Source organism: Pseudophryne corroboree, chromosome 1 (assembly GCF_028390025.1).
Source record: "Pseudophryne corroboree isolate aPseCor3 chromosome 1, aPseCor3.hap2, whole genome shotgun sequence".
Lineage (NCBI taxonomy): Eukaryota > Metazoa > Chordata > Amphibia > Anura > Myobatrachidae > Pseudophryne > Pseudophryne corroboree.
The window spans coordinates 131,805,111-131,820,480 of NC_086444.1; the positions used below are offsets into that span (position 1 = coordinate 131,805,111).

The 15,370-nt window shown below is 48.2% G+C and overlaps 1 protein-coding gene across 7 annotated transcripts in view; it reads left to right on the forward strand.

Moving 5' to 3' along the window:
• Positions 1-15,370, forward strand: part of IPO11 (importin 11) — a 1,123,558-nt gene that overhangs the window by 42,414 nt on the left and 1,065,774 nt on the right. For all 7 annotated transcript variants that reach the window (XM_063963049.1, XM_063963036.1, XM_063963028.1 and 4 more), the window contains exon 2: positions 7,127-7,271. In XM_063963049.1, the coding sequence (XP_063819119.1) occupies positions 7,127-7,271 (145 nt within the window). The remainder of the gene's footprint in view (positions 1-7,126; positions 7,272-15,370) is intronic.

The window sequence follows — 15,370 nt, forward strand, 5'->3', positions numbered from 1 at the left end:
ATGATCCATCACCCGCGGTGATGGGAAAAAACACAGCCGACCACAGCTCCAGCCCCTCACCCTCCGAAGACGCCAGCCAGGGAACCCTTACAGCAATAAACGTACTAGTCACCGATCACTTCTTACTCCCGGCACCATACAGCTGCACCGTCGCCGCGGGAACCCCGGCCCCTTCAGCAAGCCCAGGCAGTCACTCACACGGCCGTGACTAACACGCGTCACGGCCGCAGCTATAAAACTGCCACCATATTTCACCGGGTGGCCATAGCGGACTGTCACACAGTGGGTAAAGCTGGGCTCAGTGACTGGGGCTTCCCGCGGTGCCGTCAAAGGCAGTAGCCGCGCTGCCGCTCTTGCTTTGAGGTGTTCTCTCAAGCAAGAGCGGCAGCGCGGCCATTGCCTCAGATGGCACCACGGGAAGCCCCAGTCACTGAGCCCAGCTTTACCCACTAGATCACGGAGGACGCCGATCCCTGCACATTGCCAGTACCCCCCAGAGTCGCTGTGGCAACCCCCCCCATAACCCATCCACCACCCGCACTACCCTTCACTCACCGACACCGAGTCACCCTCCGCAAGCAGCCAGGCGCCAAAGAGGAGGGGAAACTGGCTCCACCTCCTCTTTATATCATTCAGCCCGGGGCAATTAAACAAATCCCCCTTAGGGATTGGCTAATGAGGAGCGCGTCCCCGGGGACCCTCCCACTTTGTAAACTGGAGTCCCATGTCTTAAAAAACGGGTAAAAAACGCGCCATAGCGCGTTTTTGCGATCACTGCGCCCCTATGGGACCTCCTGTGCCGCTACAACAGATTATGGTCCCTGCAGTTAATCTGTCCTGGGCAGATCAAATCTCCAGTCAGTTACAGCAATTAAACCAGTCACTGTCTAAAAAGAAATCTGACTCTCGCCCGACTAAGACCAAGGGGTCATCTAAACGGGCCATTAATTCCTCACAGTTTACCACTGTCCCAGACACCTCATCTTATGAGGATGGTGTTTATACTGACCCCTCAGATTCTGATCCTGATGGTTCTGATGGGGAGGCTGGGCTGCAGGTAGATGTTCCTGACTAGATGTTGGAGGCTATCAGGATGATTCTTCAGATCACTGATGACGCAGAGCCTGATGCCGTTCCTAAGGAAACCGGACAGGTTCAAATGTAAGAAAGTGAATAAGCAAGGTTTACCTCACTCTGACCACCTAGTGGACATACGTCAGGAATTCAGGGAAACTCCAGGTAAGAAATTCACACCTCACAAGAAGATGCTGGCTCGCTATCCTCTTGCTGCGGAGCTAAGTAAAAATTGGGAAACACCCCCGCCAGTGGATTCACAAGTGGCGCGGCTGGTAGTATCCTCAGCTCTGCCTGTGACTACCATCACATCTCTGAAGGAACCCGACAGATAAGCGTATGGAGGGTTGTTTAAAGGCAATTTACACCCTAACTGGTGCTGCGCATAGACCCACTATTGCAGCAATTTGGGCTGCAGAGGCCATTGAGGCGTGGGCCCAGGAGTTGGAGGCAGAGTTGCCTTTCAATGCTTCTGATCACGCTAGACAATGCCTGTCGTATATTGTCACAGCTTCACATTATGTGAGGGAGGCGGCTTCTGATGCCGGTATTCTGGCAGCCAAGGCTTCTACTACATCTATCCTGGCTCGCCGGATTCTTTGGTTGCGGTCCTGGTCCGTTGATCTGGACTCCAAGAAATCCCTGGAGGTGCTCCCTTTTAAGGGAGACATTAATTTTGGAGAAGACCTCAACAAGATAGTGGCTGACTTAGCTTGTGCTAAAACGGCATGTCTGCCTAGTACTGCTCTTTCGGCGCCGAAGGCTAAGTGTACTTCCTCTCGTTCCTTTCATCCTCCGGGAAAAGCAAAAGGTCAGGCGTACCCGAAACACGGTCGCACTTCCAAACCTACTATGCCCAAATCCCAACGGGCCTGGGCTGCCCGTCAGCCTGCTTCCAAAATTGACAAGCCTGCCGCATGACGGGGCGGGCCTCCCCCTGAGGGACCCCGGGGGGGTGGGCGACTTCTAGGGTTTACCCAGGAATGGTTGAAGACCACTTCCGATGCCTGGGTACGGGAAGTTGTCACTCAAGGTTACGCCGTATACTTCAAGCAAGAAACGTCCCCCTCATCGATTTTGCCTGACAGACGTCCCTTCGGATCAGGTGACGGCAAAAACTCTTCATTCGGTGGTACAATCCCTCCTGGACACAGGAGTGGTAGTACAAGTGCCTCTGGCTCAGAGAGGCAAGGGGTACTATTCACCGCTGTTCCTAGTCCCGAAACCGAATGGGTCTTCCCGGCCCATTCTCAACCTGAATTCCTTGAACAAATTTGTCAGGGTTTCCAGGTTTCATATGGAAACCCTTCGCTCTATAGTTCTGGCCATGGAACCTGGGGATTATATGGTCTCCCTGGACATACAGGATGCTTATCTGCATATTCCTATTGCAATGTCGCATCAGCACTACCTGAGGTTGCTGTGGGCAACCTCCATTACCAATTTCGGGTGTTACCTTTTGGCTTGACCACGGCTCCGCAAGTCTTCACCAAGGTCATGGCGGTAATGACGGCTGTACTCTGCCGTCAAGGGGTCAGGATCCTACCGTATCTGGACGACTTGTTGATCCTGGCAAATTTCCCAGAAGTTCTCCTACGCCATCTGGATCTGACTATCCAGTTTCTGCAAGCCCATGGGTGGCTCAGACCTTGGCCAGATGGATTAGAATTGTGATTGCACATGCTTATGTACAGGCTGGTCTTCCGGCTCCTGCTATCATTAAGGCCCATTCTACTCGGTCTGTTGGACCATCTTGGATGGCCCGCCATGGTGCGACCCTTGAACAATAGTGCAAGGTGGCTAGGTGGTCCTCAGTGAACACGTTCATCAGGTTCCTATGCCTTCGATACATCCGCTTCCCAGGATGCTTCCTTTGGACGCCGGGTTCTTGTGTCCACTGTAGTGCGTCCCCTCTCATAAGGAACTGCTTTAGGACATCCCCAATGTTATTCCCTGTGGAGTCCAATGTACCCCGCAGCAGAAAACGAGATTTATGGTAAGAACTTACCGTTGTTAAATCTCTTTCTGCGAGGTACACTGGGCTCCACAGGGCGCCCACCCTGACGCACTTAGCTTCTTTGGGTTGGTATAGCATTAGCCGCTGACACCCTCTCCTGTCGTGAGTGTGATGTATGTGGTGTGTTTATATGTGTGTACAATACAGTATATATTAGTGTTAAATATAAAATAATGAATAATGTAATATACTCAGAATTCAGCTGGGATGTGACCCACTCGTATTTGTTAGTACCAATTATTTGCTCTTTAAAGGTTTTTGAGAATATCAGTGGTATAGACAATTCCAAAAAACTGTATAAATCATTAGATATTCCATGTTGTGCATGCAGCAGACTGAGCACTGTAACGATTGTCGTCTCTGTTACCTGCTACTGCATTGGACTGGTTAACAAAATCTGAGCTCCTGTGCACGGAGGCGGGGTTATAGAGGAGGCGGCGCTGTGCATCTTGGGAACAGTCAAAGCTTTGAGTCTGTTGGGGCCTCATATCAAGATCCTACTCTACACCCCGATGTTATTCCCTGTGGAGCCCAGTGTACCTTGCAGAAAGAGATTTAACAACGGTAAGTTCTTACCATAAATCTCGTTTTTTGATGTGCAAAACATCCAAGCCCAACATTTCCGTCTGTACAAGATCATGTAATTTGTCAAAGAGCAGCAGTTTGCATTTACCAGAGGAAGGAATAAGCGTGTTTCTAGTGTGCAGTGCACTAGTACAGTGCTTCTCAGTCAGTTCTCCGGACCCACCTAGCAGGTGCACTGGTGTAGTCATTGACTCATGTTAATATATCCAAAGGTGGAACAAATTATTGAATTTGTGATTCTTTGAGGATGCCGGAAAACATTATCTGTTTGGAGTCCTGAGCACCGAGCTATTCACTGTGCCTGACTTATAGCCCTTTTAGACCACTATAGCCGGGTCGCACTCGTCTTCCAGGGTGCGACCCCTTTCAGACTGGCAGCCCGTTTTGGCTGATTGCCGGGTTAGTGACATCACTGACTGTGTGTGGAGATAATATGATCTCCAAGCGCCGCCTCTTCCTATAGTGTGAACAGATGCCGGGTCACATCAACCCAGCTTACCTGTTGACGCTCCAGCGTGAGCCGGGTTGAATGCATATTCAACCCTGCTCGCTACCCGAGTTGAAATACGGGGTTGCCCCACCTGGGATATTTTAACTGGCCCCTTTCAGACTGCTGCGCCTTCACCTGCAATAACCTGGGTTATTGCTGTATTTGTGGAACAGTGCAAAAACGAAATTTCTGTTTGGTGTGAGATTACTAACATGAAATAAACGAGACAAAGTAATATGCTCTGCGTGTTCATGAATATTGGGTCAGCTGACAGTGGCTGCCTCTGCTGTCTGGAAGGAAGTAATACGCTGTGCTTATGTTCATGGAAGTGCTCTTTATAATCAGGTATAAGAGTGCTCAGTCTGCTGCATGCACAACATGGAATATCTAATGATTTATCCAGTTTTTTGGAATTGTCTATACCACTGATTTTCTCAAGAAACCTTTTAAAGAGCAAATAATTGGTACTAACAAATACAAGTGGGTCACATCCCAGCTGAATTCTGAGTATATTACATTATTCATTATTTTATATGTAACACTAATATATACTGTACTGTACACACATATATGCATTACCCTATTCATTTCCCCATGTCTCCCCCTCCTATGTCTCTCATTGCCTCGCTCTCCTACCTCTCTTATGGATTGCTCTATCGCTTCTTTGTATTCTTTAACTGACTGATATTCTGACACACTGAAAGAAGAACTCCACCGTGATTGTAAAGTATAAAACAAGTCCAGTCAGTTATAGAAAATAGTTCTTGGTCTGGTGTGTAAGAACCATACAGTTCATCAGATTCTCAATTAATACCTCGATATCGATATCTGAATTTTACAGCCGGAAATGGTAACACAACTCTGATTAGCTGATATCTCAGAGCGCTGTCTGTCGCAATTCTCCAGAGCACAAAGACATCTTTATATTAATAGCAGAAGCACGATTTTTATGACATATTTCTATGATGCCGTTGCTTGAGCAGGGCACATCATATATAGGTCTTAGTCCGTAGATTTGCAGAAATATCGTTGTTGTAATTGGTTGCCTTGTTTCAGAGTTGTGTGGCAAATTGCCCACCTGCCAATTACAGTGCATCACCATTGTACTCTGGAAAATGGGACAGTTAGTAAACTCCCTATGCACCTGCTGGGTGAACTGGAACATGTGACCTGTTGGGTGGCCTTTAAACTGTGACAGTTATTTGCAGTTCCCACTAAGGGGGTGAAAATTCAGTTTTGAGAGATACAGTACCAGATAGAAATGTTATTTAAGAACTCCACCAGTCCTTAAATTTACGGCTCATATTCTTCCCATCTACAAAAGGAATTCAGGAATTACTAGATGATGTGCCTGGTTTCAAATGGGCAAAGGTTTGCTGGGCGGAACATTTTACCCCTATTTGTTGTATGTATTAATTGTAAAAATCAGAAGTAGTCCTCCTTTATTTCCATGCTCTTGTGGAAGTTTAATTTGTCTAAAGGCCCATACACACTAGAAGATTTTTTCCAGCGATTTGAGCGATAACGACGGTTTTGAACGATCTATCGTTCACATCGTCTAGTGTGTACACAGCAAACAGTGATTCCATGCATGCAGCTCAATCCTAGTAGAGCAGATCTTTCGTTGTTCAGATCATTTGTAAAATCGCTCAGGGTGTACAATCAATCTTGTTTGTCAGGTAGCGCAAGGGAAATCGCTCATCTTCCGAAAATGTTAATCTTTCACATCTTTCTTGTCTTCTAGTGTGTATATGCCTTAAGCCTGTTCTACAGTATGTAATTTCTGCTTACTTATATGACCACACATGACAATTAATCGAATGTTGCAGATTTCCTTACTGTCATCGCCTTTACACACATCCACATAAGCTTCGCTCGTTCTTAAGCTTATTATGGCAGTAACTTCTATTTATTTATTATTTATTTATTTATAATTTGCTATTCTTATTTGTAAGTTGGAGACTTAAGGTGGGGAAACGACGTCGCTCATTTTGACCCTTCCTGAGCGACGTCATTTAGTTTATTGCTAAGTGTGTATGCCGCTGCTACCGAGCGATGCGCGGGTCATTAACAACCCTCGCTATAGGCCATGTATGCAGCTCAATTTGGACTGTCGTCCAAAAACTGCATGCACGGCCGGGCCGCGGTATGACGTCACTGAGCGATATGGTTTGCATGTTGCTCAGTGTGTATGCACTGCCGCCGACGGCCCCGTCCAAGGAGGGAAACACTAGGCGACGTCGCTCATAGAGCACATTGCCTAGTGTGTACGTACTTTTAAGGTGGGTACACACTAGGGGATGTGCTCACCTAGTGTATCCTCTCCCGGGCCGGGCTGCCCGATGGCGGACATATGCACTGTGAGATATCCCTAATGATATCTCACAGTGACGTCGTGCCGCGACCGGCCGGACTATGCAGCTTTGGACGATGAATCCCAATTGAGCTGCATGCATGGCAGAGACCAAGGGTCGTTAACGACAAGCGGGGCTGTACATCGCTCGGCGGCGGCATACACACTGGGCAATTATAGTAAACTATATCGCTTAGGAGGGGGAAAATGAGCAATATAGTTCATTATATCGCTAAGTGTGTACCCACCTTGAGTACAGCTCTTACATTGTCCAACACTAAGAATTCAATGTGGATAGTTTACATAGTGGTGGCAGAAGGGAGAATCCTGACACATGTCTCTCCTGGAATGGATTTCTGCTGGGGGGAAGCCTTTGTGATGTTGTTTGTGAAGTCACTGCATTGTGAAGCTAGAATATAGCTCTCACAAGCAGGGTTCCTCTACCCTCTATCTGCACCTTCTCCATCAACCCGGTATGACCTCAGTCTGTTTCTACAGATGAGTTATGTTTCATGTGTGACTTGTTATACTAATTGTCCTTTTTTTGAGTTTTGAGGCTCCTTAAAAATAAAAGGTGATGATGATGACTATATTGTTCCCGTTGCAGGTTCCTTATGGATCTGAATAGTGCCAGCAGCGTTGTGCTTCACTTCCTGACGCAAGCAAGCAGCCAAGATTCATCAGTACTGAAACCAGCCGAGGAGCAGCTCAAGCAGTGGGAGACACAGCCTGGCTTCTACACTGTACTGCTGGTGAGTGTTGCATTAACCCATCAGACTAAGCTAATAGTGTCGTTTTACCTGAACACTGAATCTAATGAGTGCTGTCATCCTTTTTTCTCTATCGTCCTAAGTGGATGCTGGGGTTCCTGAAAGGACCATGGGGAATAGCGGCTCCGCAGGAGACAGGGCACAAAAAAGTAAAGCTTTACTAGGTCAGGTGGTGTGCACTGGCTCCTCCCCCTATGACCCTCCTCCAGACTCCAGTTAGATTTTGTGCCCGAACGAGAAGGGTGCAATCTAGGTGGCTCTCCTAAAGAGCTGCTTAGAGAAAGTTTAGTTTAGGTTTTTTTTTTTTTTTCTTTACAGTGAGTCCTGCTGGCAACAGGATCACTGCAACGTGGGACTTAGGGGGAAAGTAGTAAACTCACCTGCATGCAGAGTGGATTTGCTGCTTGGCTACTGGACACCATTAGCTCCAGAGGGATCGAACACAGGCCCAGCCGTGGAGTCCGGTCCCGGAGCCGCGCCGCCGACCCCCTTGCAGATGCTGAAGCGTGAAGAGGTCCGGAAACCGGCGGCTGAAGACTCCTCAGTCTTCATAAGGTAGCGCACAGCACTGCAGCTGTGCGCCATTTTCCTCTCAGCACACTTCACTGGGCAGTCACTGAGGGTGCAGAGCGCTGGGGGGGGGCGCTCTGAGAGGCAAATATAAACCTTATACAAGGCTAAAAATACCTCACATATAGCCCATAGGGGCTATATGGAGATATTTAACCCCTGCCTGACTGGAAAAATAGCGGGAGAAGAACCCGCCGAAAAAGGGGCGGGGCCTATCTCCTCAGCACACGGCGCCATTTTCTGTCACAGCTCCGCTGGTCAGAACGGCTCCCAGGTCTCTCCCCTGCACTGCACTACAGAAACAGGGTAAAACAGAGAGGGGGGGGCACATTAATGGCTATATATATATATATTAAAGCAGCTATAAGGGAGCACTTAATATAAGGATATCCCTTGTATATATAGCGCTTTGTGGTGTGTGCTGGCAGACTCTCCCTCTGTCTCCCCAAAAGGGCTAGTGGGTCCTGTCTTCATTAGAGCATTCCCTGTGAGTTTGCGGTGTGTGTCGGTACGTGGTGTCGACATGTATGAGGACGATATTGGTGTGGAGGCGGAGCAATTGCCAAATATGCAGATGTCACCCCCCAGGGGGTCGACACCAGAATGGATGCCTTTATTTGTGGAATTACGTGATGGTTTATCTTCCCTTAAACAGTCAGTTGAGGACATGAGGCGGCCGGACAATCAATTAATGCCTGTCCAGGCGCCTCAAACACCGTCAGGGGCTGTAAAACGCCCTTTGCCTCAGTCGGTCGACACAGACCCAGACACGGGCACTGATTCCAGTGACGACGGTAGAAATTCAAACGTATTTTCCAGTAGGGCCACACGTTATATGATTTTGGCAATGAAGGAGACGTTACATTTAGCTGATACTACAGATACCGTAAAACAGGGTATTATGTATGGTGTGAAAAAACTACAAACAGTTTTTCCTGAATCAGAAGAATTAAATGACGTGTGTGATGAAGCGTGGGTTGCTCCTGATAAAAAGTTGATAATTTCAAAAAAGTTATTGGCATTATACCCTTTCCCGCCAGAGGTTAGGGCGCGCTGGGAAACACCCCCTAAGGTGGACAAGGCGCTCACACGCTTATCCAAACAAGTGGCGTTACCCTCTCCTGAGACGGCCGCACTTAAGGATCCATCAGATAGAAAGATGGAAGTTATTCAAAAGAATATATACACACATGCAGGTGTTATACTACGACCAGCTATAGCAACTGCCTGGATGTGCAGTGCTGGAGTAGTTTGGTCAGAATCCCTGATTGAAAATATTGATACCCTAGATAGGGACAATGTTTTACTGTCGTTAGAACAAATAAAGGATGCATTTATCTATATGCGTGATGCACAGAGGGATATTTGCACACTGGCATCTCGGGTGAGTGCTATGTCCATTTCAGCCAGAAGAGCCTTATGGACACGACAGTGGACAGGCGATGCGGATTCAAAACGTCACATGGAGGTTTTGCCGTATAAAGGGGAGGAGTTATTTGGAGTTGGTCTATCAGACTTGGTGGCCACGGCTACTGCCGGGAAATCCACTTTTTTACCTCAAGTCACTCCCCAACAGAGAAAGGCACCGACCTTTCAACCGCAGCCTTTTCGCTCCTACAAAAATAAGAGAGCAAAGGGCTTGTCGTACCTGCCACGAGGCAGAGGAAGAGGGAAGAGACACCAACAGGCAGCTCCTTCCCAGGAACAGAAGCCCTCCCCGGCTCCTGCAAAAACCTCAGCATGACGCTGGGGCCTCTCAAGCGGACTCGGGGACAGTGGGGGGCCGTCTCAAAAATTACAGCGCGCAGTGGGCTCACTCGCAGGTAGACCCCTGGATCCTGCAGATAATATCTCAGGGGTACAGGTTGGAATTAGAGACGGATCCTCCTCATCGTTTCCTGAAGTCTGCCTTACCAACCGTCTCTTCCGAAAGGGAGAGGGTGTTGGAAGCCATTCACAAGCTGTACGCTCAGCAGGTGATAGTCAAAGTACCCCTATTACAACAAGGAAAGGGGTATTATTCCACTCTATTTGTGGTACCGAAGCCGGATGGCTCGGTAAGGCCTATTCTAAATCTGAAGTCCTTGAACCTCTACATAAAAAAGTTCAAGTTCAAGATGGAGTCACTCAGAGCAGTGATAGCGAACCTGGAAGAAGGGGACTTTATGGTATCCTTGGACATCAAGGATGCGTATCTACACGTTCCGATTTACCCCGCACACCAGGGGTACCTCAGGTTCATTGTTCAAAACTGTCACTATCAGTTTCAGACGCTGCCGTTCGGATTGTCCACGGCGCCTCGGGTCTTTACCAAGGTAATGGCCGAGATGATGATTCTTCTTCGAAGAAAAGGCGTATTAGTTATCCCATACTTGGACGATCTCCTAATAAGGGCAAGGTCCAGAGAACAGCTGGAGACAGCTTTAGCACTATCTCAAGAGGTGCTAAGACAACACGGGTGGATTCTGAATATTCCAAAATCCCATTTAATCCCGACAACTCGTCTGCTGTTCCTAGGAATGATTCTGGACACGGTTCAGAAAAAGGTTTTCCTTCCAGAGGAAAAAGCCAAGGAGTTATCCGATCTGGTCAGGAACCTCCTAAAACCAGGAAAAGTGTCAGTACATCAATGCACAAGAGTCCTGGGAAAAATGGTGGCTTCTTACGAAGCAATTCCATTCGGCAGATTCCATGCAAGAATATTCCAAAGGGATCTGTTGGACAAATGGTCAGGGTCGCATCTGCAGATGCACCTGCGAATAACCCTGTCACCAAAGACAAGGGTGTCACTTCTGTGGTGGTTGCAGAAGGCTCACCTATTAGAAGGCCGCAGATTCGGCATTCAGGATTGGATCCTGGTGACCACGGACGCCAGCCTGAGAGGCTGGGGAGCAGTCACACAAGGAAGAAACTTCCAGGGAGTATGGACGAGTCTGGAAAAGTCTCTTCACATAAACATTCTGGAACTAAGAGCAATCTACAATTGCTCTAAGCCAGGCGGAACTTCTCCTGCAAGGAAAGCCGGTGTTGATTCAGTCGGACAACATCACGGCGGTCGCCCATGTAAACAGGCAGGGCGGCACAAGAAGCAGGAGTGCAATGGCAGAAGCTGCCAAGATTCTTCGCTGGGCGGAGAATCACGTGATAGCACTGTCAGCAGTGTTCATCCCGGGCGTGGACAACTGGGAAGCAGACTTCCTCAGCAGACACGATCTTCATCCGGGAGAGTGGGGTCTACATCCAGAAGTCTTCAACATGTTAATAGACCGTTGGGAAAGACCAATTGTAGACATGATGGCGTCTCGCCTCAACAAGAAACTGGACAAATATTGCGCCAGGTCAAGAGATCCACAGGCAATAGCTGTGGACGCACTGGTAACTCCTTGGGTGTACCAGTCAGTGTATGTGTTTCCTCCTCTGCCGCTCATACCAAAGGTATTGAAGATCATACGGCAAAGAAGAGTAAGAACAATACTAGTGGTTCCGGATTGGCCGAGAAGGACTTGGTATCCGGAACTTCAAGAGATGCTCACGGACGAACCGTGGCCTCTACCTCTGAGAAGGGACCTGCTACAGCAGGGTCCCTGTCTTTTTCAAGACTTACCGCGGCTGCGTTTGACGGCATGGCGGTTGAACGCCAGATCCTAAAAGGGAAAGGCATTCCAGAAGAAGTCATTCCTACCTTGATTAAGGCACGGAAGGAAGTCACCGTGAAACATTATCACCGCATTTGGCGAAAATATGTAGCGTGGTGCGAGGATCGGAGGGTTCCGACGGAGGAATTCCAACTGGGTCGTTTCCTACATTTCCTGCAATCAGGATTATCTATGGGTCTCAAATTGGGATCCATTAAGGTTCAAATTTCGGCCCTGTCAATATTCTTCCAAAAAGAATTGGCCTCTGTCCCTGAGGTCCAGACTTTTGTCAAGGGAGTACTGCATATACAGCCTCCTGTGGTGCCTCCGGTGGCACCGTGGGATCTAAATGTAGTTTTAGATTTCCTCAAATCCCATTGGTTTGAACCATTAAAAAAGGTGGATTTGAAATATCTCACATTGAAAGTGACTATGTTACTAGCCCTGGCCTCTGCCAGGAGAGTATCTGAATTGGCGGCTTTATCTTATAAAAGTCCTTATCTAATCTTCCATTCGGATAGGGCAGAACTGCGGACTCGTCCGCATTTTCTCCCTAAAGTGGTATCAGCATTTCATCTGAACCAACCTATTGTGGTGCCTGCGGCCACTAGCGACTTGGAGGACTCCAAGTTGTTGGACGTTGTCAGAGCCTTAAAAATATACATTGCAAGGACGGCTGGAGTCAGAAAATCTGACTCGCTGTTTATATTGTATGCACCCAACAAGTTGGGCGCACCTGCTTCTAAGCAGTCGATTGCTCGTTGGATTTGTAACACAATTCAACTTGCACATTCTGTGGCAGGCCTGCCACAGCCTAAAACTGTAAAAGCCCACTCCACAAGGAAGGTGGGCTCATCTTGGGCGGCTGCCCGAGGGGTCTCGGCATTACAACTCTGCCGAGCAGCTACGTGGTCGGGGGAGAACACGTTTGTAAAATTTTACAAATTTGATACCCTGGCAAAGGAGGACCTGGAGTTCTCTCATTCGGTGCTGCAGAGTCATCCGCACTCTCCCGCCCGTTTGGGAGCTTTGGTATAATCCCCATGGTCCTTTCAGGAACCCCAGCATCCACTTAGGACGATAGAGAAAATAAGAATTTACTTACCGATAATTCTATTTCTCGGAGTCCGTAGTGGATGCTGGGCGCCCATCCCAAGTGCGGATTATCTGCAATACTTGTACATAGTTATTGTTAACTAATTCGGGTTATTGTTAAGGAGCCATCTTTAAGAGGCCCTTTCTGTTGTCATACTGTTAACTGGGTTTAGATCACAAGTTGTACGGTGTGATTGGTGTGGCTGGTATGAGTCTTACCCGGGATTCAAAATGCCTCCCTTATTGTGTATGCTCGTCCGGGCACAGTACCTAACTGGAGTCTGGAGGAGGGTCATAGGGGGAGGAGCCAGTGCACACCACCTGACCTAGTAAAGCTTTACTTTTTTGTGCCCTGTCTCCTGCGGAGCCGCTATTCCCCATGGTCCTTTCAGGAACCCCAGCATCCACTACGGACTCCGAGAAATAGAATTATCGGTAAGTAAATTCTTATTATTTGATTTCCCTGCCTGGTATTTCAGTGATACAGCTCACCTTAACCTTAAAGCTGTAACTATTTATATCTGATCTTGAAAATGTGACTTGTCTGGTATGTCATAGAGTACCTCTGATATGTCACTAATTTTTCCTTGTTAGTTTATCAGCTGTCTTCTAATAATCATTGGTTAGGCTCACAAATTGGCTGCAGCAGTAGAGCATGGAACCATGATATTAGAGGAGTGGTTCTCAAACTGTGTGCCAGGGTGCCGTGAGGCTCTTGCAGGGGTGCCTCGGGTTGGTGGTCAAGGACCAAATCAAATTAGTTTTGGAGAACTGATAGGCAAAACCAGTGCTAGTGGCTGCCAATCATAAAATGTTGACAAGCAGAAGCACAACTGTACACCACCACGTAACTGAACCTAAGGACGACAGGTAGGCATAATTTACTTTTTTTTCAAAATATACCAATAATAAACTTTTATTCTAGGGGTTCCATGAAACAATGCTGATACTCTAGGGTACTGTGATTCAAGAAAGTTTGGCTCTGGGATGTTGAAGTCTTTTGGATGCTGCCAGCTATGTACCTGTAACTGAAAATGGCACAAGGGCTCAGTTGAGGTTTTTCATGGTTTTCCTAACCCCAGTAGTCAACTAGCCCTAAATATTGTAATATATTAATTACCCATGTCACTGACTCTTGATGCCGCAGTTCTTTCCGCCGTGCATTAAGTTTCTTAGCAAGTGACCGTAGGTGAAGGTACTGGCTGCTCAGCCTGTGTGTGTGACCTTATTACTCAGCAACAGCTATTATTAATTTTTCTGTAGCGGGGTACACTGTGTTCCACAGGGAAACATCGGTGTGAAGAGTTGGATCTTGATACAGAGGCACCAACAGGCTAAAGCTTTGACTATTCCCAGGATGCATTGCATGGCCTCCTCTATAACCCCGCCTCCGGACACTGGAGCTCAGTTTGTAAGTTGGTGCCCGCAGAGCAGGTCACTTAACATGGGGGCTGTGCTAGGCAGCCTTGAAAAGAGCTTTTGTTAGAAGAATCTTCAAGGGTTGCAGCACTTTTATATCTTAGTGACATACTGTGCTGCGGCTCCAACACCTCCTCAGCAGCGCCGCATACTCACGCTGTCTGAGTTCCCGGGTACTTGCGGCGGAGGCGCTTCAGTTCCCAGGCACACGCCACTGGCTCTCTCCAGAATTGTGTTGCTGCTTTTTTGGGAGGAGGTAAGAGGGTCCCCCAGGTGGGACCTGCCGAAATTGCATTCCGGTCGCGGTCTTAGGAGACGGACCGTGACGCTAGCATGGACACTGTGTTAGAGCAGGAACCCCACTGTATCCACCAAGGCAGGGAGCACAGGTTGGATTACACAAAATTCATTTAATAATGCTCCACAGTACCTGGTGGTGAGGACCAGCATAGGGGATAAGGCGCTTGACCTGTAGCCCCTCCCCCAGCTCCGGGCGCCATCTACTGCTGGTGTTCCCGCCCTGGAGCTGCTTCTCACTCTCCCTCACTCCCTGACAGAGATTTGGGCGCCATCTTTTTACAAGTAGCTGCGGCTGGTCTCCGGGACTGCAGGGCAATGTCTCCTCTGTAAATCCGCCTGCTTGCTTAACGCCGTGCATTTAAAATCACTTAAGTATTCTACATGTCATTTTAGACAGTGTTAAGAACAAGTGTACTTTTACCTGAATATTTAGTACAAGTATTTTGATATATACATCCAGTATCTGACTGTGCATTGTTATGTATATTTATTTCTCATACGTCCTAGAGGATGCTGGGGACTCCGAAAGGACCATGGGGTATAGACGGGATCCGCAGGAGACATGGGCACACTATAAGACTTTGAATGGGTGTGAACTGGGTCCTCCCTCTATTCCCCTCCTCCAGACCTCAGTTAGATTCTGTGCCCAGAGAGACTGGACACACACTAGGGGAGCTCTACTGAGTTTTTCTGAAAAGACTTTGTTAGGTTTATTATTTTCAGGGAGACCTGCTGGCTACATGCTCCCTGCTTCGTGGGAGTGAGGGGAGAGAAGCAGCCCTACTTCTTCTGAGTTCAAGGGCTCTGCTTCTTAGGCTACTGGACACCATTAGCTCCAGAGGGTTCGATCACTTGGTGCGCCTAGCTGCTTGTTCCCGGAGCAGCGTCGTCAACCCCCTCACAGAGCCAGAAGAAAGAAGCCGGGTGAGTAAAGGAAGAACAGAAGACTTCAGAGTCTGAGGTACCGCGCAGCGCGCCATTGCTCCCACACACAAGCGGCATTACAAGGGTGCAGGCCGCAGGGGGGCGCCCTGGGCAGCAATATACCTCATGTTATGGACT